Source organism: Aquarana catesbeiana, linkage group LG02 (assembly GCF_042186555.1).
Source record: "Aquarana catesbeiana isolate 2022-GZ linkage group LG02, ASM4218655v1, whole genome shotgun sequence".
In the NCBI taxonomy this organism is placed as follows: Eukaryota; Metazoa; Chordata; class Amphibia; order Anura; family Ranidae; genus Aquarana; species Aquarana catesbeiana.
The window spans coordinates 309,916,479-309,939,281 of record NC_133325.1 but is presented as its reverse complement, the minus strand read 5'-3'; the positions used below and the strand labels follow the sequence as shown (position 1 = coordinate 309,939,281).

At 44.3% G+C, this 22,803-nt stretch overlaps 1 protein-coding gene across 2 annotated transcripts in view; it reads left to right on the top strand.

Moving 5' to 3' along the window:
* The window catches only part of TSGA10 (testis specific 10), a 209,541-nt gene that overhangs the window by 182,660 nt on the left and 4,078 nt on the right, over positions 1 to 22,803 (top strand). For both annotated transcript variants that reach the window (XM_073614675.1, XM_073614676.1), the window contains exons 18-19: positions 12,928 to 13,032; positions 18,600 to 18,725. In XM_073614675.1, the coding sequence (XP_073470776.1) occupies positions 12,928 to 13,032; positions 18,600 to 18,725 (231 nt within the window). The remainder of the gene's footprint in view (positions 1 to 12,927; positions 13,033 to 18,599; positions 18,726 to 22,803) is intronic.

The window sequence follows — 22,803 nt, the reverse complement described above, 5'->3', positions numbered from 1 at the left end:
GAGTTAATTGTGAGCTCTGGAGCTAGAATTATTGTTCTCACTCTGATGTTCTTGGCAATACCTCACATGTGGTGCAACCACATATGTGTGCTGGACCTAAGCGAACGTTTGCATTTGCACATCACCACAGGGTGATGGGGGTGCTTTTACTTTTTTTAAACTGTATTTAATATTAAATTGAAATAAATTAATTGATTAATAATTAATATTTTTTACACTTTATATTTTTTTTCATTCAGAGATCTGTTTGATAGCTGCTTCCCTGCCTATTCCAGCTAGATAAATACAGCACTGAAACCAGGAGTGACTAAATACTCGTCACTGCTGGCTTCATTCATCACAGAGGAGATGGGGGACAGGCTGTTCAGCTGGCACGATCACTTACAGCAGTCCTTGGGCTCCCTGGTGGAACGAGAGAGTGCTGGGGGCCCTTCTGAGCTCTGTGAATGTGATTAAGTAGCTGTATAGAAATGGGTGCATGGGGTCACCTTAGAAGTGCCCCTGCAAAGCGAGAAAAGGGTTTGGACTACCTCGGTACCTCAAGGACATAGACAAAAGTATATATAATTTGTATAAAAACAGTTTAATAGTATATAGAATATAAAAACATAGTGGAACAAAACCACATTGACAGAAATACAGTTGATAGTTACAGCCTTACGTGCTGCTTCAAACAATTGTACAAACAATAGGATGAAAAATGATCCCCAAGGTTGAAGTGGGGTGTAAAGTATGATGCATCTTGGCAAGTGTCCTTTACTAGTTTCGCAGCAAAAGCTGCTTCTTCAGAAGGAGCCAGTTATAAGCATCTAATGAAATAAATTGCAATTGTAATTACAAATTCAAACTATTCTTAATATTGTTGATACATATTTCAAGACATGAAAGTTATTTTCTTTAATATTGTACACATTCAGTTTCAGTTCTGAGAAGGATACGGAAACACTGCTTACCTAGACAATAGGGAAACTGGGGCAGAGTGGCAGCATATGTAGAGGCACCCGAAGGCAAATGTCCCCCGCGGCGGACACGTGAGGCGTCTAGGACCACTAGATATTAAATATTATATAGTTTAAATAATATGATTCAGCTTCTGATGTTCGTCCATAGAGTGTGTAAAGTACAGCCAGATAGATTGAGTAGAAAGAGTAAAAGAGAAGAGGGTGGGGGGAGGAGATAGGTGAGGAAAGTGAGAGGACCTGGGACAGAGAGGAGGAGAAAAAAGTGGGGGGGGGAGAAAAAGTAAAGAGAATAGACTCAGATATAGTTTTAATAATATAGAATAGACAGTGGAACTGACTTGGGGTGGGACGTATATAGCTGAAATAATTAAAGAGTAGATATATTAGATTACCGACCTTTTGGGTCAGCAGATCCAGTGTCACACCCAGGATTAGGGAATACAGGAATAAAGTTGCTAGTGCGTTCTTGAGCAATCTATTGGCAGTGAGTTGTTTCTTTAGACCGAGATCTAGTGGTACAGTAGATGCAGCGAAAGATGGTTCCACCTGATAAATAATTATAATCAAAGTAGTTGAAAATCAATAGGGGAAAAGAAAGAATAGGTGGGATTTGTTATGCCACATCTATAGAGCTGTACATATCCATGACAGTATATCCATCCCCAATGCCAAAAAAGTATATATAAGTACAAATGCAGTGCTCTGTAGTGTCTGGTGACTTACCGTGTGTCTCCTGTTGCCGTGTGTTCTCGGGGATTGGCCTCCTTGCCAGGGGCTGCTCTTGGCGTCCTATTCTGTCTCCAACCCAGCAGACGTTCATTAGCCGGCTGACGCCAGCTAATGAACGTCAACTGCTCAACTACTTTGATTATAATTATTTATCAGGTGGAACCGTCTTTCGCTGTATCTACTGTACCACTAGATCTCGGGCTAAAGAAACAACTCACTGCCAATAGATTGCTCAAGAACACACTAGCAACATTATTCCTGTATTCCCTGATCCTGGGGTGTCACACTGGATCTGCTAATCCAAAAGGTCGATAATCTAATATATCTACTCTTTAATTATTTCAGCACTATGTACGTCCTACCCCAAGTCAATTCCACTGTCTATTCTATAATATTAAATATCTTTGAGTCTATTCTCTTTCCTTTTTCTTCCCCCCCTCTCCCACATTTTTCTCCTCCCCCTCTCACTTGTCTTTTTTCCCCTCCCTCTCTCTATTTTTCCTTCTTTCCTTTCCCTAATTTCTTTCCCGTCCCCCTCCCCTCTTTCGCCCCCCCCTCCCTCCTCTCTATCCCAGGTCCTCTCACTTCCCCTGCCCATCTCCCCCCCCCCTTTCTTCTCTTTTACTCTTTCCACTCAATCTATCTGGCTGTACTATACACACTCTATGGACGAACATCACAAACTGAATCATAATATTTAAACTATATAACATTTAATATCTAGTGGTTCTAGAGGCCTCCCGTGTCCGCCCTGGGAGACATTTGCCTTTGGGTGCCTCTACATATGCTGCCACTCTGCCCCAGTTTCCCTATTGTCTAGGTAAGCAGTGTTTCCGTATCCTTCTCAGAACTGAAACTGAATGTATACAATATCAAAGAAAATAACTTTCATGCCTTGAATGAATGAATGAATGACTTGTATATCGCTGCAAATGCGAACTGAATCGCCTCAAGGCGCTTGGTCCATCCTGTGGGTCCAGCGTGTTAGAAGAGGTAGGTCTTGAGTTTTTTACTGAAGGCCTGATGGTTTTCTTCCATACGGATGTTGGTGGGTAGAGTGTTCCATAGCCGTGGTTCTTGGACTGCGAATCTTCATTCTCCCTTCGATTTGTAGCGGGATTTGGGAACGTGGAGGAGGTTTTGGTAGGTTGATCGAACACTGCGATTAGGTACGTAGCATTTTATTTTCTCACATAGGTATTGGGGCGCGTTTCCATGTAGGCATTTGTGGGTGAGGCAGAGTGTCTTGAATGTGATCCGATCCTTTATGGTTAGCCAATGTAGGCTCCTCAGGGATGGGGAAATGGATTCTCAGGGTTTTTTTCCTGTTATCAGTCTTGCTGCGGTGTTTTGGATGAGTTGTAGGCGTGCAATCTGGTATTTAGGTATTCCGGTGTAGAAGGAGTTGGTGTAGTCGAGTCAGGAGTTAATGATAGTTCCAACTACTGCCGCTTTGTCCTCTTTTGGAATGAAGGGGCTGAGTCTGCATAGCAGGCAAAGAAGATGGTAAGATCCGCTAACTACTGATCCAATTTGTGCATCCATTGACATTTCTGAGTCAAAAATAATTCCAAGACTTTTGGCTTTGGTGCTTGGGGCGATGGTCTGTTCAAAGACGGTGGGCGGTGTCCAAGGGTTCTTGTTTTTTGGTTTGCGTGTAGTAGAAGAAGCTCTCTTTTGGATCCGTTGAGTTTGAGGTAGCTAGTGGTTGAAATATGTATCAACAATATTAAGGATGGTTTGAATTTGTAATTACAATTGCAATTTATTTCATTAGATCAGTGGATCTCAACCTTCTAGTGCCGTGACCCCTTGATAAAATTTCCCAAGTCGTGGGGTCCCTTAACAGTATAAAATTATTTTCGTAGCGTGGGTTGTCAGCACTCAAGGCAAGACAAGTAATTTTCGCCCCTAACCCACGGACATTTAGCGCTCCCCGAGTCCCTTCCACTCTTATGCCCCGTACACATGGTCGGATTTTCCAATGGAAAATGTCCGATCGGAGCGTGTTGTCGGAAATTCCGACCGTGTGTGGGCTCCATCGGACATTTTCCATCGGATTTTCCGACACACAAAGTTGGACAGCAGGAGATAAAATTTTCCGACAACAAAATCCGATCGCGTCAATTCCGACCATGTGTGGCCTGTTCCGACGCACAAAGTGCCACGCATGCTCAGAAGAAATTCCGAGACGGGACAGCTCATTCTAGTAAACTTAGCGTTCGCAATGGATATAGCACTTTCGTCACGCTGCAATGTTAAAAATGGTTTAATACAGCGCACTCTCTTCTTCTTTATAATGTGACAAGAATTAAGTAGTTTTGCTGCTCATATTCACACACACTTCTCACAAAGTTTTATTTGTGTTTTTCTATTGGGATTCCCTGAATATATTGTTATTAGTTGTCACATCTGACAGTTTTAATTTTTTTTTTTTTTTTTTTTTTTTTGGATTTTAAGCCTTTTTTTTCTTTAATGTTTGGATTTTTTCAAAGGCTGATCTTTGTTCAATGTTATTTTTATTTTTACTCCAGAATATTTTTGTGTGTGTTTTGTGTGTCAAGTTACCCCAACACCATTGATATCTTTTATTATTTAATCTCAAGGAGATTGTTTGTTGTTGGTGTCCCTTGTTCATTTCACATTGTATATTTGAAATGTACCTGAATCCTCACAAACTGTCCTTTTTGAAGTAAAACACATAGGAGAGTATAATTCAAAACAAAAAATCCTTTATTAAGGGATCAGAACCAAACAAAGAGGAAGGCAACACTGGATCAACAGGAGAAATTAGCGAAGCCTGGGACCCCCACGGCAGACATCAATTCTTCAACATGAAAATTGGTGGCCTGAGTAGTCCATATCTAAGGGAGTGCAGTCTGGTCCAGAATTCGCAGAGATCCGGATAGCAGCAGATGACATCTGTGTCCCCAGGCTGTGGTACCACAAGAGGCTGCATTTTTTGGCCGACCAGACTGAACCCAGGCCAATCACTGTCTGGTCTTCCTTCCACGCTTCCTTCCGGGCTGTGGCTGTGCAGTTGGAGATGTGGCAGGAGGAGGAGTAGGACCTGGAGGAGGAGGAGGACTGGGAGGACCTGGAGGAGGACTGGGGGGACCTGAAGGAGAGGGAGGAGGAGGAGGAGGAGGACCTGCAGGAGGAGGAGGAGGACCATCGCAAAGGTGTGTCTGAGCTGTCATTTGGCCCCTCATACCTTTCTCAAGAGCCTCCAATATGAGCGCCTCACACATGACTTGTTGGCCCTCCTCCATCCTCTGCATTTTATATGCAATGACGGCAGCAATGTCCACCTCCATAGTGTGTGGTGCTCCCAGGACCTCTGTAGCCCTCCAAAAGAGTCCTCCGGTAGCCTCCTCTAGGGCACTCCTCCTACTGCCACTTTCTCTTTTCAGGGGGGGTGGAGGGACCTGCAGATCAGCCAGCCGGGCCACCTCCTGGCTGAGACTTCCCTGTGTATGAAAAAGGGACATGGTTTTAGTTGTTGCTTCATCAATCCCAATCATAAATTAGTACTCCCAACTAACATCTAGTTAACATCATTGATTGGACAAGCAGAAATATTTAGAGGAATGCTATACCTGGCTCAATCTGGGCTCCTCCACATGTGGCCTGGAAGGCCCAGGTTGGGCGTCAGAAGCCTCAGCCGGGGGGGGGGGGAAGGAAGCGTGGAAGGAAGACTGGAGAGGGATGGCCTGGGTTCAGCCTGGCCTGCCAGAAAATGTAGCCTGTCGTAGTACAACATCCTGGGGACATAGATGTCATCTGCTGCTCTGGATCTCTGTGAATCCAGGACCTTCTTGCGCTCCCTTAGATATGTGCTCCTCAGGCAACCAATTAATATCTTTAAATAGGTGATGTCTGCCGTGGGGATCACCTGCTTCACAATTTCACACAATTGCTCCAGTGCTGCCTTCCTCTTTGCTTGGTTCTTGAAATGGGGGTGTTTAATCTCCCACAGACAGGGCAGCTCCCTTAGCATCTCTACGAATACTGACATGAAGTCATTATCTTTGAGTAGCATAGCCATGTTCACTGTAAGACACAACACAAGACAAAGCCTAATGTCAGACAAAACTCTCCTAATCTTGTTACAATATAGGCCTCAATCTAGAAGCAGTATAGGCACAAGTTTGTCTCTTACCTTCGTTCTTACGATCGGCGCGTCCAATGCTCCTTCCTCCGCTCACAGATCGTACGTAATACGCACGCGTGTTACGCTTTATACACACTGCGCATGCGTGTAACTCCGCCCGCCCCTGACGTTCTTTCTGTTCTATTCCCCGCCCCTTTTCGTTCGGCGCAGTGGGGGAAGAGCACATGGCGGAGTCACAGCAGGTGCGTGCTAATTGCAGGAACGAGGAGGAGGAGGAGGAAAGCCCGGATCCGGACACGTCCCGATCCAGAAGGAGACGTTTTAAGGCCACAAATATGTCCTTTGGGGAGATGTTGGAGATGGTCGAAATTATGAGGAAGTCCGACTATGACGGGAAGTATGGGCCTTACCCCAACCCCAATATACAAAAGGCCAAGATCATGGCAAAAGTGGTCAGGAGTCTTCTGAGGAATTTCGGGGTCCGAAGATCGTAAGATCAGCTCAGGAAGCGGTGGTCGGACCTGAAACTGAGAGAGCCAGAGCAGTACCAAAAGATCCGGAGAGTGCTGCAAAAAAGTAAGTAGTTGTGCTGTGTTCCTATTCTTTCTGTCTTTATTCCGTTCGTTCTGCTCCATATGCTTTTATTAATTGTAACGTTTAAAAGGGCAACTTTAATGTTCATGGGCCCATTATTCGTTCATATCAAACATTTTTCTTTCGGCCTCTAAAACACCATTGTTTAGGCCATATGCATTTTCCCACATTTTTTTGGGGCCTACTTGGATGCCAAATATTTGTTTGTGTAGATAGGTTTGTTACTAGAATGAAATGCAAACTAGATTGTGTGTAAGGAGAGGACACTGAGCAGCTGTTTTCACATCTGGACACTGGAGCACTAGTGTGGTACCCCAGAACACCATTTTATTAGGGGGGCCACACAGGTACTCCAGTGTATACTATAGGGGGGTCTCCATCTGTGAAGTTTCTACAAAACAGGTAAAGTATTGCAGCTTGACAAAGGGCAAAAAAAAAAATACATCTTGGAACTCGGCTAAAATAGACAATTGTACCCCACTTCCAAGCAATGTTTCCTATTTCTAGTTCTGCCATCAAATATCTGTGTGCTAATTATACCATTTTTGTTTTACATAGGGGAGAAAAGACTCGGAGGACACCCCTCATCCGAGGAGACCACAGACCCCCCACCTATGGAAGAAGGTGAAATACCCCCAAACGAAGAAGAGCAGGAGGAAGAAGAAGATGTGGTGGAGATTGGCACCACAACAGGTGAGTGTCTGCGACCACAGGCTCAGGTAAGAGATGGATGGTGGCAGATTTTTGATACCTGTTTTTGTTTTCTTTATCTCTTTTTAGGTGATCATGATGTTGTGGATCCAGAACGTTTTACATCAGAAAGTGCCCAGATCCTGATCGGGGAGATCATGGGGTGTAATCTCAAATTGCACAACATACAGCAAAAAATCAATGATGTTATTAAAAAAAATAATAACATCATTGATGTTTTGGGGCGAATTTAAAACCCCACAAAATATATTTTTGGGATTGTGGTCCAATCTTTTAAATCTTTTTTCAATGTTTTGAAAAGCCAAATTTGGAGGATGCACACAGTGTGCCAACATGTGCTATCTGCCATCACGGGAGATCAATGGACGCGTTTTGGGGGTGCAACCCCTTCCTCAATTATAAAGTAGCGTTGAGGAAGGGCTTGCTCCCCCAAAACACGTCCCTTGATCCCCCCTGATGGCAGATAGCACATGTTGACATTCGTAAATTTGTGTGCATCTTCCAAATTTGGCTTTTCCAGGGGTGATTTCCCCCCATCTGAACGCTATATCAAACACAGTTCCTAAATACTGATGTCTGATATAGCCTTCAGGTTTTACCTAATGTGAACTTTGTAAGTTCAAGTTTTTTGGCTTTCTTGTTGGTTTTACACAGGCCTGTTTTATCTGAAATGGACATTTCGATTTTTGATAATGCTACTGCAAAAATTGTTATACAACAAACATGTTGGTTTGTTTTAAAAACCTTTGATAAATGCACATGTGATTGTGCAGGTATAAAAAAGTGGCTTACTCAAGAATGTGTGGATTATTGTCTCAACACTACAACACTTTTGGGGTGATGTAATTGCTGTTTTATGCAAAATGGGGGTCATTTCCTAAGGGCAAATCCTCTTTGCACTACAAGTGCAGTTTCAGTGCAGTTGCAAGTGCACTTGTAGTGAAATGTGTTTTTGCATTTAGGAAATAACAGCCAACAGTGCTTTGTATAAGGTTACACAATCACGCCATTTTCTGCACTCAAAACATTTCTGTCAGGGTCAGCTAAAACAAACACAAGCAGTAAATGTCCACAAAGAATTTCTTTTTTTTTTTTTTTATTATAAAAAGGCTTCACATATTGTCTGGCATATTGATAGCCCCCCTACCCGCAAAGAACTCCAGGTAGCGTAACCGGACATCACGGGCACTCAGGGAAGGCAAGCCAGGACAGCCACTTTCAAGCGCCGTCAGTCTGGTTTGATGTAGGATTCAGGCCTCAGGCCCAACTGAGCCAGCATAGTTGGCTGAATGTTTCCTTAAAAAGTTATGGAGAACACAGCACGCCAGTATAATATGGTTCAGTTTATACTCCGCCATATGGATGGGTGTCAGAAATAGTCGGAACCGGCTGGCCAGGATTCCAAATGTGTTCTCCACCACTCTTCGGGCTCTGGCCAGCCGGTAATTAAAAACCCTCTGTTCCAGGGTGAGGGTCCTCATTGGGAATGGCCGCATCAGGTGGTCCCCCAGCGCAAACGCTTCATCAGCAACGAACATAAATGGGAGTCCTTCCACATTGTCCTCTGGAGCTGGCAAGTCCAAGCTGCCATTCTGGAGACGCCTGTAGAACTCCGTCTGGGCGATGACTCCACCATCGGACATCCGGCCATTCTTCCCCACGTCCACATACAAGAAGTCGTAATTAGCCGACACCACCGCCAACATCACTATACTATTAAACCCCTTGTAATTATAATAGTACGACCCCGAGTTGGGTGGTGGGACGATGTGGACGTGTTTCCCATCAATTGCCCCTCCGCAGTTAGGAAAGTCCCACCGCTGGGCAAAGTGGGAGGCCACAGTCTGCCATTCCTGTGGCGTGGAAGGAAACTGTTGAGGAAAAAACAATAAACATTACTATTTTTACTCTGAAACATGGCAAGCTGATTATATACAAACATTATGGGGCAACCTCCAGATAGCATTTATTAAGGGGAATTTAACAACGCCAAAGTATAAGGTACACCTATCATATTCCCCCTCCCCCCCCTCTCATGGGTCATTTGTAACATTATAGGGGGTGTGTGGAAATCTTGGACAGGTAACCCTCTTCACTTCATTGAGAGATGAATGCCTAAATACAGGGTATTACTTTGAACAGACCCTCCTTAGTTACACTATTGGCAGCCCACTGGACAGGTAAGAAGTGTCATAATACAAAGATATAAATACACACTGTACACATTTGAGGACATTTGGACATTCTGCTATTACCTGTCAAGATAATAATAGGATACAAAAACTTTAAACAGTACCATTTAAAAGTATACAGGCAGGCCCTTGCACTACATGCTTTGGGGAATTCATCCATAAATCTGAGCACAAAAGAGGTGGGTATAGTGTGTATGGGTTTGGCAAAGTCAGCAGATAGATGATTGAGGATAGATAGAGAATTGGGATCAGCTGACTTAGCAGTTGGGGGGGAGGGAGGGTTACTAAAAATTATTTGGGGACACCACAAAAAAAAGCATCTGGCACTCTGCCTGAATTTAAATCAAATATAACATTTCCAAACATTTTAGGGGGTGTTTGGGGTAAAGCACTACTATGGAGCAGATAAAATACATTGTTAAGTGACTACATGAGGTGAATATAGGCCAGGAGTCACCATGCTGGGGAGGTTAGTGAAGGGCAAATATGTATGAAGGACCTAAAATAATAATTACATAAAAATCCAGCATGCATGAGGACAAAGGGGACATTCACAGCATATTCCAATCATGGTAATTAGGGAATGAGGAAAGAAATACAATATATTAGCAAACATTCAATACAATAAAATGTGATATAAAAGGATAAAAATCTTACCTTCATATATTCCTTCTGCAGGACCTGTATGATGGCAGAACAGGTCTCTGGGATGATGATACCCAGAGCCTGGGGGGAGATGCCTGTCGAGAACTTCAAGTCCTGCAGACTTCTCCCTGTGGCCAAATACCGCAGGGTAGCGATGGGCCTCTGCTCCGGAGTGATGGCTTGCCTCATGCAGGTATCCTGCCTGCTGATATAGGGGGTCAGCGAAGCCAACAAACGGTGAAATACGGGGTCCGTCATCCTGAGAAATTTCCTGAAATCATCAGGATTATTCTCACGGATTTCACGGAGCAAAGGCATATGAGAGAACTGGTCACGCTGAAGCAACCAATTCTTCGTCCATGAACTCCTCCCCACCCTGTTCATGGACTGGACTTGTGTCAAGGTCAGGACCCCAACACCAAGCCCCCGCACAGCACGAACTCTACGAGGAGTACGCATACGAAACATGGCTAGAAAACGGTCGGCTGCTCAGAACGAAGTAACAGAACGCACTGAAGAACAGCAAGGCCTGTGAAGAGCGACCTGAAAAACAGTAACGAACGAACAAGAATACAATGACTACCTAAAGTCACACGGAACTTGCTTGCCCGCACTGAAGAGCAGATACAAACCCACAAGCACAAACTGAACGACAGAAAACGATCTGAAAGCCACGAGTCTGAAAAAGCGCGAATCGTCTCTCACCAAACTTTTACTAACACGAGATTAGCAAAAGGAGCCCAAAGGGTGCCGCGCTTGGTTCTGAACCGGCCTTTTCTAGTCTCGTCGTACGTGGTGTACGTGACCGCGTGGTTGGCGATCGGAAATTCCGACAACTTTGTGCGACCGTGTGTAGACAAAACAAGTTTGAACCAACATCCGTCGGAAAAAATCCTAGGATTTTGTTGTCGGAATGTCCGAACAAAGTCCGACCGTGTGTACGCCCTATTACAGTATTAAACCCCTTATGGTACATTTTAGGATGTACCATTCTCTTTGTTCCTTTCTTTCCCTTTTATCTCTCTCTCTATCCTAATTTCTTGTTGTTTTTTCCCCCCATGCCTCTCTTTAGCCGTCTTTCTTGTTCTTATTTTCTCTCTCCCTTTTTCTTTGTCCTTCCCCCTCTTTTCTTCTCCCTTCCATGTATTCTCTATTTTTACTCCTTGGTGGGGGGTGGGGGGATGGGATGAGTGGCAGTGTTGGCGGGAGTTCTGTTTAGCCAGCTTGGGTGCTCTTGATCAAGGTCATCTGCTGATCTGAGAACTGTAGTGGGGACTTTTAATGGCAACTCTAATCACAGGTAGTGTTACTCACTGTGTCTCCAGCTCTGTGGTGTCTCACAGCAGTGATACCTATGCCGAAATCAGGGGATAGGGTCTCCTCCAGCCTTTCCCACTTCACATTCCTCACCAGTCAACTGACTTCTAGTCTCTGCCCCCCAGCCATGCCGTGAACTGAATGGGCGCTGCGAAGAGGCTGAGTGGGCAGCCACAGGCTCCAGGAAAATCCCAGTTGGGTGGCCGCGAAAAAGCTGGGAGAGCGGTGCGGGCTTCAGGAACAGCCCAGAATTCAGTGACCCCTGACAAATCGTAATTCGACCCCCGAGGGGGTCCCGACCCCCAGGTTGAGAACCACTGCATTAGATGCTTATAACTGGCTGCTTCTGAAGAAGCAGCTTTTGCTGCGAAACTATTAAAGGACACTTGCCAAGATGCATCATACTTTACACCTACTTCAACCTTGGGGATCATTTTTCATCCTATTGTTTGTACAATTGTTTGAAGCAGCACGTAAGGCTGTAACTATCAACTGTATTTCTGTTACTGTGGTTTTGTTCCACTATGTTTTTATATTCTATATATATTAAACTGTTTTTATACAAATTATATATACTTTTGTCTATGTCCTTGAGGTACCGAGATAGTCCAAACCCTTTTCTCGCTTTGCAGGGGCACTTCTGAGGTGACCCCATGCACCCATTTCTATGATATATGGATGATGGTACCCACCCCTTAAATTGAGACAATACTGATATTGATAAAGCGGAGTTCCACACAAAAATGGAACTTCCGCTTTTCGTAACCCTCCCCCGCTCCGGTGTCACATTTGGCACCTTTCAGGGGGGAGGGGGGTGCAGATACCTGTTTAAGACAGGTATTTGCACCCACTTCCTGGCATAGACTCCCAAGGGAGTCTACACCTCTTCCCGTCCCTCCGCGCTGTCTCCTGGGAAACACACAGGTCCCAGGAGATAGCAGGGACCAGTTACGGCGCACAGCGCGACTCGTGCATGCGCAGTAGGGAACTGGGAAGTGAAGCCGCAACGCTTCACTTCCTGATTCCCTCACCCAGGATGGCGGCGGCAGCTGCCGAGAGTCGAGCGAGTGATCGGCGTTGGCTGCCGACATCGCTGGACCCTGGGACAGGTAAGTGTCCATTTATTAAAAGCCAGCAGCTGCAGTATTTGTAGCTGCTGGCTTTTAATATTTTTTTTTTTTAGGTGGACTCCCGCTTTAAGTAGCTGTATAGCCACTTGATCACTTTTATATGAAAGGAGATTGCCAGCTGTAAAAATCAATACTTTAAGACACATTTCTACCAAATATGTTGTCATAAATGTGAGCACCTTCGAGTGCAATTCCCCCCCCCTCCTGGGTTAAAGATGCCACATAAATGTAAATGAGTGGAGAAGGAGGAGAGTCAGGATACTACTGCACTGTTGCCACCAATATGTCTTGCTGGCACACAATAAAGCCAGTTTCCTATGTAAAAACCTTTGTCGTCTAGGTTTAGTGGAGGCAGTAATATCTGGCATAATGGACCGTCAGACAGAATGTCCAGATTCTATAAAATCAGATGTAACATGTTTATCCTAATATTGAAAATTGCAAGATAAAGCAGCCTTTTGCTGTTTAAGAAATGGTCTTAAGTAAGGTGTACCTATTTTCCTTAATATAACAATGATGAAATTTCATTTCAGAGGAACTCACAATCGCGAAGCAGGACAACTGAAAAACAAGTTAGCTCAACAAGAAGCTGAGCTGGAAATAACAAGAAATCAGCTATCCACAGAACGCTTTGAAAGGCAAGTGTATGTGTACATGCAGTTTATCACTTATTCTATATAACTTTAACGTAAATGGGAGTTCTGCTACAAACATATAATAACTCATGCCGCGTACAGACGATCGGACCTTCCGACAACAAAATCCTGGATTTGTTTCCAATGGATGTTGGCTCAAACTTGTCTTGCATACACACGGTCACACAAATGTTGTCGGAAATTCCAATCACCAAGAACGCGGTGACGTACAACACGTACGACAAGCCATGAAAAATGAAGTTCAATAGCCAGTGCGGCTCTTCTGCTTGATTCCGAGCATGCGTGGAATTTTGTGCGTCAGGATTGTGTACACATGATCAGAATTTACGTCAACGGATTTTGTTGATGGAAAATTTGAGATACAGCTCTCAAATTTTTGTTGTCAGAAATTCCAACAACAAATGTCCGATGGAGCCTACACACAGTTGGAATTTCCGACAACAAGCTCACATCAAATATTTGTTGTCAGAAATTCCGACCATGTGCATAAGAGACAAAAATGGAGCATGTGAATAGAAAACACTCAGGATCCTAGTTCAAAAGCTATAGCATAGTTGGGCAATTTTTTTCAGCTGCCTTTGCCAAGATGACACTGCTTTGTGCTTGAGCAATTTGATGAGCAGGGCCCTCTGATTCCTCCTGTATCGAATTGTATTGTACTGTCTGTCCTCACATTGTAAAGCGCTGCGCAAACTGTTGCCACTATACTTGTATAAATCCTGTATAAAAATAATAATAATGTCTTTCTGCTAATCTGAAAATCTGACGTTTGGACCCCTTTTCCTGTTTATGGGCAAATGCAAAAGGAGAACGTTTTTTTTTTTTTTTTTTTTTAGGGTTTAAAGCAAAGCTAAACCCATCAATTTAACAGTTTCCCCAAAATAAACATTTAAGGCATGCTGTGAATGACACCTGTCACAGTTGCTTTTGTTCTCAACTGAAATGGCTGGTGTCATAACTGATCACATGTACAGCACCATGGCAACTGCAGAACAAACAGACCCTAAGATGGCAGCTTCTTTGGCTTTAACCCTTTCGCTGCCAGGTCCATACGCCGTACGGACGTACAGAAGTGCCTGCAGGTGGCCTTTCTCCTTCTCCTATAAGCTTATGGTCACTTCAATGACCATAAGCTTATATCAAAATTGTTCAGCAGACTCTTCTGAACAATTTTATAACTCCGATCAGCGGATTACAACCCGCTGATCAGAGTTATTAACCCCTAATATGACCGCCCCAACCATGCCACCGCTTCTCTATCCCCAGCCTCTCCACCTCCGCCGCTAAATGTCACCTAAAACTACTCCCCTCACTCTCCTTTCCTATCCTCTTCACCCCCCTTCAACCCCCCCCCCAGCACTGAGTACCCCCTCCACCCGATCCAACCCCCCCCCAAATTCGATCCCCTGTAGCTACCATTATAAGCCGGAATCCCTCCTGTGCTGCTCCCGCTGGCTTCAGGTGCTGCTGGGGGCTTTGGAGATCCAGATGTGTCCCCCCATCATTCAGATAGCCCCCCATACCGGCCCCCGCACCCCTGATCCATCCCTGCCCCAGCGGCGTCCCTGCATGCAGCTTCCGCTCCAGCAATGTGACAGGCTGGGGATCGCAGCGGGGGGGAGCAGTGCGGGTGATGTTTGGGCTCAGGGGGGCTTGGTAAACATGTGTTTACCACCCCCCTAAGTGTGGCACTCTGGGCGCATGCAGTGATCACTATGATCGCTCCTATATGCCCACTGGCATCTGATAATAGTAAATAATAGTAACCGCAAGTGTTACTCTGTATCAGACTGTCAGTTTATGAATGAATGGAATCTCTATACAGATTCCATGCATTCATTCAAGTAAAGTGATACAGAGAAAAGGACTATCTTCAGTCCCTTTCTCTGTCTCAAAAAAAGAGATATGGGGGTCTGTTTAGACCTCTGATATCTCACCAAAGACCCCCCCCCCCATGTAAAAAAATAATTAATATTAATAATGAAAAAAAAAAACACAAGCATAGTAAGACCCCCCAGGTCTGCCCGCACTCCCCACTCCACGGTGATGGTCCCCCCTCCCTCCACACTCACCCCTCCACCTTTTTCAAACCAATTAGAGCCTCAGGATCCAATCATGTGGCTTGAAAAAAAAAAACTCATACAGACATATGAGTCCGATGCTCCTGGTAAGACTCCTTTCACATGGAGTGGACTCTGTCAAGCAGATCCACCTGCTCATTGGGGGATCTGTCTGCTGATCCCCGCTGAGCAGGCGGATGACAGGGCATCAGCGGAGCGGACATGGACACAGCCCGCTGTTCTCTATGGGACGGTCGGATGGAAACGGACCACCTGTCCAATTCCATCGGACGCCATCCGATCCGATCTGCTAGATGGATGGGGAATGAAATCCCCACCCGTCTGTTTTTAGCAGACTGGATCAGATGCAGGCGGGTGTAAACGGACACATGTCCATTTATGTCAGTCTCTCCATAGAGAACAATGGTGGTCCGGTTGGGCCCGCCTGAAAAACAGACAGGCAGACCCAATCGGTGTGCTTGTGTGAAAGGGGCCTAAGGCCTTGTTCACACGGGGCATACACAGCGTACCTTTACAGGGATACACAGGCCTGCATCTCTGTGCAGGCAGTCCCATTGATGTCATTTCGGATGTAGCAACTGCATCAACAGAGCCGTTGCTCCCAATTTTACACCCATGAAGGTCCGCATGCATGTCCCTAAGCTCACATTGTCTGCGTTCGGGGTCATGTACCCACACCCACATGGATGTCAGATTGGGAACAGCAGCTATACCTGTGCAGCCATTGCATCCCAATTGACATAAATAGGACTGCCTGTACAGGGATGCATGGAACACCTGTGCATTCCTGTGCAGGTAAACATGGCCCCCCATGGGCGTACACTTTAGTATGCCACATGTGAATGATGCTTTAGTACTAATTTAGCAGGAATTTTGTAAGTTACGTTGTGTTTATGTGCAATATTAATGATTTTAGTGTATTTTTAGTGAAAATAGCAATATGATGAACATTTGCACAATTATTGCGGGGCCCAAAAATCAGTAGCACTTTTGTTTATTCTACAGGTCATGTGCTTGTAGAAAGTGTCTAGTTTGAGGGGTCTTTTCAAATTCTAAAAGCTGTAAGTGAAAACTGAAAACCTCCAAATTTTTTGAGAAATTTTTGCAAAAAGACGCAATTTAAAATTACTTCTCCTGTGTCTTGTAATGTATGGTTAAATAAATTGGATTTTTGACTTATTTTAAAATCCTTTTCTTGGAGTACATTAAAGTGGCTGTAAAGGCTGAAGGTTTTTTTACCTTCATGCATTCTCTGTGCAGCTACCCCCACAGCCCCTCCCTTATACTCACCTGAGCCCCCTCTTGATCCAGCGATGTGCATGGGGGGCTTGAGCTGTCCTTGGTCTTTCTTTCCTCATTGGCTAAAACACAGCAGAGGGAGCCATTGGCTACCACTGCTGTCAATCACAGCCAGTGAGCCAATGAGGAGAGAGTGGGGGCAGGGCCGAGCCACGGCTCTATGTGTCTTATGGACACATAGAGCAGGACTTGGAAGCGAATTTGCTATTGGGGGTACTGGTCAAGGGGGAGGAGCCAGGAGCGTTGGCGGGGGAGAAGAAAAGGATCGGGGCTGTTCTGTGCAAAACCACTGCACAGAGCAGTTATGTATGATATGTTTGTTATTAAAAAAAAAAAAAAAATGAACCTTTAGAATCACTTTAACCACTTCCAGCCCAAGATACGTCCCAGGACGTCCTTCACTTTGAGCGGGTATATCTGAATGATGCCTGCAGCTACAGACATCATTCAGATATCGGCTTTTTCAGCTGGTTGATTCCCTACACCATAAGAACGATCATAGCTGTTCTGCCGCTTGATCATTCTTACAGGCGGCGAGGGGGGACGCCCTTTCCGCCGCCCTACGTTGCTTCTACCGTCTCAGCGCTTCCATCAGTGAGTCGGAGACAGGATCCGCTGGCCCCGGATGGTGACCATAGAGATTTACGGTGGACCAGATGGTTGCCGGAGTCTTTATGATCGTTCGGAGGCCGGGCGCGATATTATGACCTCACGCCCAACCTCTGCATTCAAACGAATGGCGCCGCCTCAGCTGGGAAGCTGAGATCGTTTATTTATTTTTTTTTTATTTCAGGCTTCCCAACCTAGAGGTGAGATGCGGGGTCTTATTGACCCCATATCTCACTGTAAAGAGGACCGATCATGCCATATTCCTATTACAAGGGATGTTTACATTCCTTGTATTAGGAATAAAAGTGATCACATTTTTGAAAGTGTCAAACTAATAGAAGAAAAGTAAAATTAACAATAAAAAAAATATATATTTAAAGCGCCCCTGTCCCCGTGTGCTCGCAAGCAGAAGCGAGCGTGCACGTAAGACCCGCCCACATATAAAAATGGTGTTCAAACCACACATGTGAGGTATTGCCGCGAACGTTAGAGCGAGAGAAATAATTCTAGCCCTAGATCTCCTCTGTAATTCAAAACATGTAACCAGTAAAAAAATTTAAAGCGTCGCCTATGGGGATTTTTAAGTACCGAAGTTTGGCGCCAGTCCACGAGCATGAGCAATTTTGAAGTGTGACATGTTAGGTATCTATTTACTCGGCGTAACTTCATCTTTCACATTATGCAAAAAAATTGGGCTAACTTTAAAGTTTTTTTTTATTTTTAAAGCATAAAACCGTTTTTTTCCCCAAAAAAAAAAACACGTTCGAAAAATTGCTGCGCAAATACCGTGCGGGATAAAAAGTTGTAACAACCGCCATTGTATTCTCTAGGGTCTTTGCTAAAAAAAACATATATAATGTTTGGGGGTTCTATGTAATTTTCTAGCAAAAAAATGATGAATTTTTCATGTAGGAGAGAAATGTCAGAATTGGCATGGATGGGAAGTGGTTAAGGACAAAGGCCCCTCGCCTCTTTTCTTATGATGCACTCCTACTATTGCTTTGCTATAAAACCAAGGTTTGCTGGAAGTGGGAGGGGCTATGCTGGACTGTCCTTACAGCTTTGTTTGCCATTGTCCAATCTCCTGAAGACAGCAGCATAACCCAATGTACCTGAATTATATCTCCTGTGTCCTTTAATGTAGTCTGAGAAAAGGATTTTATGTTTAGTCAAAAATCTAATTTTTTGCTTTTTTTACTATAAATCTTTGGAAAGACTGTAAAATTACAACCCCAATTCCAAAAAAATTGGGGCGCTGTGTAAAATTGACATAAAACAGAATGGAATGATCTGCAAATCTCATAAACCCATCTTTTATTCACAATAGAAAACATGAAATGTTTAAACTGAGAAAATGTACCATTTTAAGAAAACAATAAGGTCATTTTGAAAGCTGATGGCAGCAACATGTCTCATAAAAGTTGGGACAGGGCCATGCTTACCGCAGTGTAGCATAGTGTCTTAACTTATTTGGAATTGGGGTTGTATTTTTTTTTCATACATTATGGTATTTGCTATTTTAAATTGTAATTATTGAAAGTTGATGATTATTTTGTATAGGGAGCTTGCTGTCAAAGAGCTGCGCCGTCAAAACTTCCAAACACCAAACACTTCAAGAACTTCACCTGACAGGCTATTCCGATCTCCAGAGCGCCGATCCAGGTCTCCAGAAAAATCACTTGACAGGTAAATGGCCTCATTACGCTAAAAAAAAGAGAGTGGCTGATTTAACTTGCTTTAGATTGTATCTGACCCTTTCTAAAACACTGAGTTAAAATGGGAGGATTTGTTTATACAGAATACACCATTAATAAATTGTACTAATGTTAACCTGTGATTTATTTCCTCAAAAGCTGTGTGGAGATTTGACAAAAAATCCATATACAGGTGACTGTAGATGTGAGCAAGTGGTTTGAATCTAATGTTTATGATGCAGTTGGTATTATTATATTAGAAGATAACTGAGGTAATGTGCTATATCATCAAAAAGGCATTTTCTTATGCTTGGACTGACTACAGATTTTCTTTAAACTCAAGTAACATGAGTTTAAATCCGCTTAAATAGTTTGTGGCTTTATATTCCTACAGTTTTTCAGGTAATAAAAAGCAGGTAAATATTAGTGCTATTTAAATTAGTTTCTCTTGCATAAAAACTGAAAAGCGTTTACCCCACAATAAAGCAAAACTCTTCACTATGCCCTAGGCTTTGTTCACAATGCCATACTTAAAGTGCAACTTCACCTAAAAGGGGAAGTTGTGCTTTTCCCTCCCCTCCACCCCTGCCACATTTGGAAATTTTTTTGGTGGTGGTTGGGGGGGTTTGTACCTAGTTTTTACAGTTACCCGCTCCCACTTCTGTTCGGAATGCCTGGGCGATCTGACTAGAAGTTCTCCTCACCACCTCCCTGCCTGCAGACTTCTGGGACACGTCCCAGATCCCAGAAGGCTGCAAAAGCATCCACGAAGCACAGCGCAGCTTGCACATGCACAGTGGGCATCTGTGAGGCCACAAGGAGTCACAGCTGGCTGCCCACAGCTAAGATTCTGGTGCGGGAACCCAAAGTCCGGCAAAGAAACCTGTTTGGATGAGGACAGATTTGGATCCCCGGACAGGTAAGTGAGTTATTTTCCCATTTATTTCTCCCCTTTGAAGCTCCAGCCATAGGAATTCCACCTCTTCCCTTGCTCTGTTAACAATGACATCCCCACCCCCACCCCGCCTGAGTACTTTCGTAGAAGCCTAACTACCTTTGAAATATTATGTCTGGAAAAATCTCCAATACAGCATGTGGTCTTTCGGACCTACCAAATGTTGTTAGCCCCACCACAGGACTACAAACTTCCATATATCTCAGGATGGGAACAGGAGTTGGGGATCCAATTTACAGAGAAAGAAGTGGACAGGATTTCTTCGGTTCTCTTACAAAACCTCGATCTGTGCTTAACATCAGGAGGCTGGGTTTAAAGTGTTGACCCGGGGTATCATACACCGGTGAAGGTTTATAAAATGTTCCCCCAATGTTCGGATCTTTGTTGGAGATGTGGAGAGGAGGTTGGTTCTCTTCTTCACATCCTCTGGTCCTGCCTCCTTTTGCAGTCCTATTGGACGGAGGTTCACCGCATTGTTCAAGAATTCACCGACCGAGAGTTGCGGAGGGATCCTGCATTGTTCCTTCTGCATCACCACGAGATTCCGAGCAAGGCATATAGGAAATCAATCCTGCTGCTCTTGCTCACAGCTGCGGAAAGCTGCATCCCGCTGTTTTGGAAGCAGACACAGCCATCGTCAATTGCCGTATGGCTGAAAAAAATAGCCGAAATGAATGCGATGGAGGACTTGGTGGCTTCTTACAAAATGTTTTTTTTTTTTTGGCACAAGTTTGCCTACTCTGAGGAATACGCGGAACCCGTGACTTAAGTCCCTGACAGTGAAGGTCTATAATGCTGGCTCCCGAGGCTTGGAAGGAGTGTCTGGATGGTGATACCTTGTCCACCGACCCCCCCCCCCCCCCATTTGTTTTTTTGGTTTTTTATCCTTTCCCTTCTACACTCCCTTTCCTTTACCCTTCTCCCCCCTGATTTCTCATTTTCCTCTTCTCTCTTTTTTTTCGCTTGCTGGAAGAGCAGGTGGGTCTTTTCTGGTCTTGTTAACCTGTGTATACCGAGAAAAATGTCATGCGGGGTACAGAGACTTCTTATCCAGGTGTCCAAAGTTTTCATCTCATTTCATTAGTTCATATCGTTATGCGAAGAGGTCCTTTTTTTTTTGCACTATAGACTTATTACTGATGAAAATGTTCCTTGTTTTACATATTATGGATGTAGTATCTATATTTACCATGTGCTCTCTTTAACTACCGGTACTTCAATACAGGGCACTTACACCCCCTTCCTGCCCAAGCCAATTTTCAGCTTTCAGTGCTGTCGCTGTTTAAATTACAATTGCGCGGTCATACTACACTGTACCCAAACAGAATTTTTATAATTTTGTTCCCATAAATAGAGCTTTCTTTTGGTGGTATTTGATCACCTCTGCGTTTTTTATTTTTTGCTAAACAAATAAAAAAAGACCTAAAATTTTGAAAAAAAAAAGTTTTTCTTTTCTTTCTGTTATAAAATTTTGTAAATAAGTAAGTTTTCTCCTTCACTGATGGGCACTGATAAGGCGACACTGACGGACACTGATATGGCGGCACCGATGAGGTGGTACCAATGAGGTGGCACTGACGGGCATTGACGATAGGCACTGATAGGCGGCACTGATGAGCACTGGTAGGCAGCACTGATGGGTGGCACTGATATGCAGCACTGATGGGCATCGATAGGCGGCACTGATGGGCACTCACTGGTGGGCACTGATAGGCGACACTGATGGGCACTGAAAGGCTGCACTGATGGGTACTTATGGGTGGCACTGATAGGCGGCACTACTGGGCAATGATGGACACTGATAAGCGGCACTGCTGGGCACTGATACGTGGCACTGGGCACTGATATGCAACACTGATAGATGGCATTGATAGGCATCACTGATGGCACTGGCAGGCATTGGAGATGGGCACTGATTGGCAGCTGACTGGGCACTGATTGGCATTTCCCTGGTGGTCTAGGGTGGCATACCTGGTGGTCCTGGGTGGGCATCGGAGGGGGGGCTGCGCTGATAAACAATCAGCACAGACCCTCCCTGTCAAGAGAGCAGCCGATCGGCTCTCCTCTACTCGCGTCTGTCAGACGCGAGTGAGAAAAAGCCGATCAACGGCTCTTTCTCTTTACATCGTGATCAGCCATGATTGGACACAGCTGATCACGTGGTAAAGAGCCTCTGTCAGAGGCTCCATCGGTATTGAGCGGGTAGTGGTTAACCACTTCAGCCCCGGAAGGATTTACCCCCTTCCTGACCAAGCTTTTTTTTGTGATACGACACTGCGTCGCTTTAACTGACAATTGTGCAGTCGTGCAAAGCTGTACCCAAACAAAATTGACATCCTTTTTTTCCCACAAATAGAGCTTTCTTTTGGTGGTATTTGATCACCTCTGCGACAATTTGGAAAAAAAAGCAGTATTTTTTACTTTTTGCTATAATAAATATCCCCCAAAAAATATATAAAAAAACTAAACTTTTAAATTTGTGCTAAACTTTCTCAGTTTGGGCCAATATGTATTCTTCTACATATTTTTGGTACAAACAAAATCCCAATAAGTGTATATTGAAGGAAGGGTTTCCTCCATGTGTTTTAGTAGGAATTTTCCTGCACCCAGGCCCAAGGTCACCCCCCTAGACTAGGAGGCACCCTCAAAGGCCACCGACAGCCTCCTCAGCACTCCATCTCCATCTTCCACCTGACTGCCCCTGCTGGCATAGCTCATGTCTATGTCCGCTCCTTACTCCCACCCTTCAGCTCTGGAAGTTTCTACAAATTCTGCAAACCTATGCACCTTGGGTTTAGGTACTCCTGTTACACTACCAATATAACTCCTAGTAGCCCCCTATGACCTTCGCTTACTGCCAGTTATAGTTTCCTCTGATATCTCCCCCTACCACCTAGTTTAACATTTCCTGTCTTTACAATTAAGGACGCTAGTGTGAATGAGGCCTTACATTTTAGCCTGCCTAATTCGTTTACTAATGCAATAAGATGTCTTTGCAGATAAATAACTTGAATTTACTTTATTATAAACTAGTCTTATACTGTATAATGAGATGCTTGCTATTGAATTTTTTGTTTTTGTTTGCCAGTATCCCCAACATTGAGTTTTCTAACAA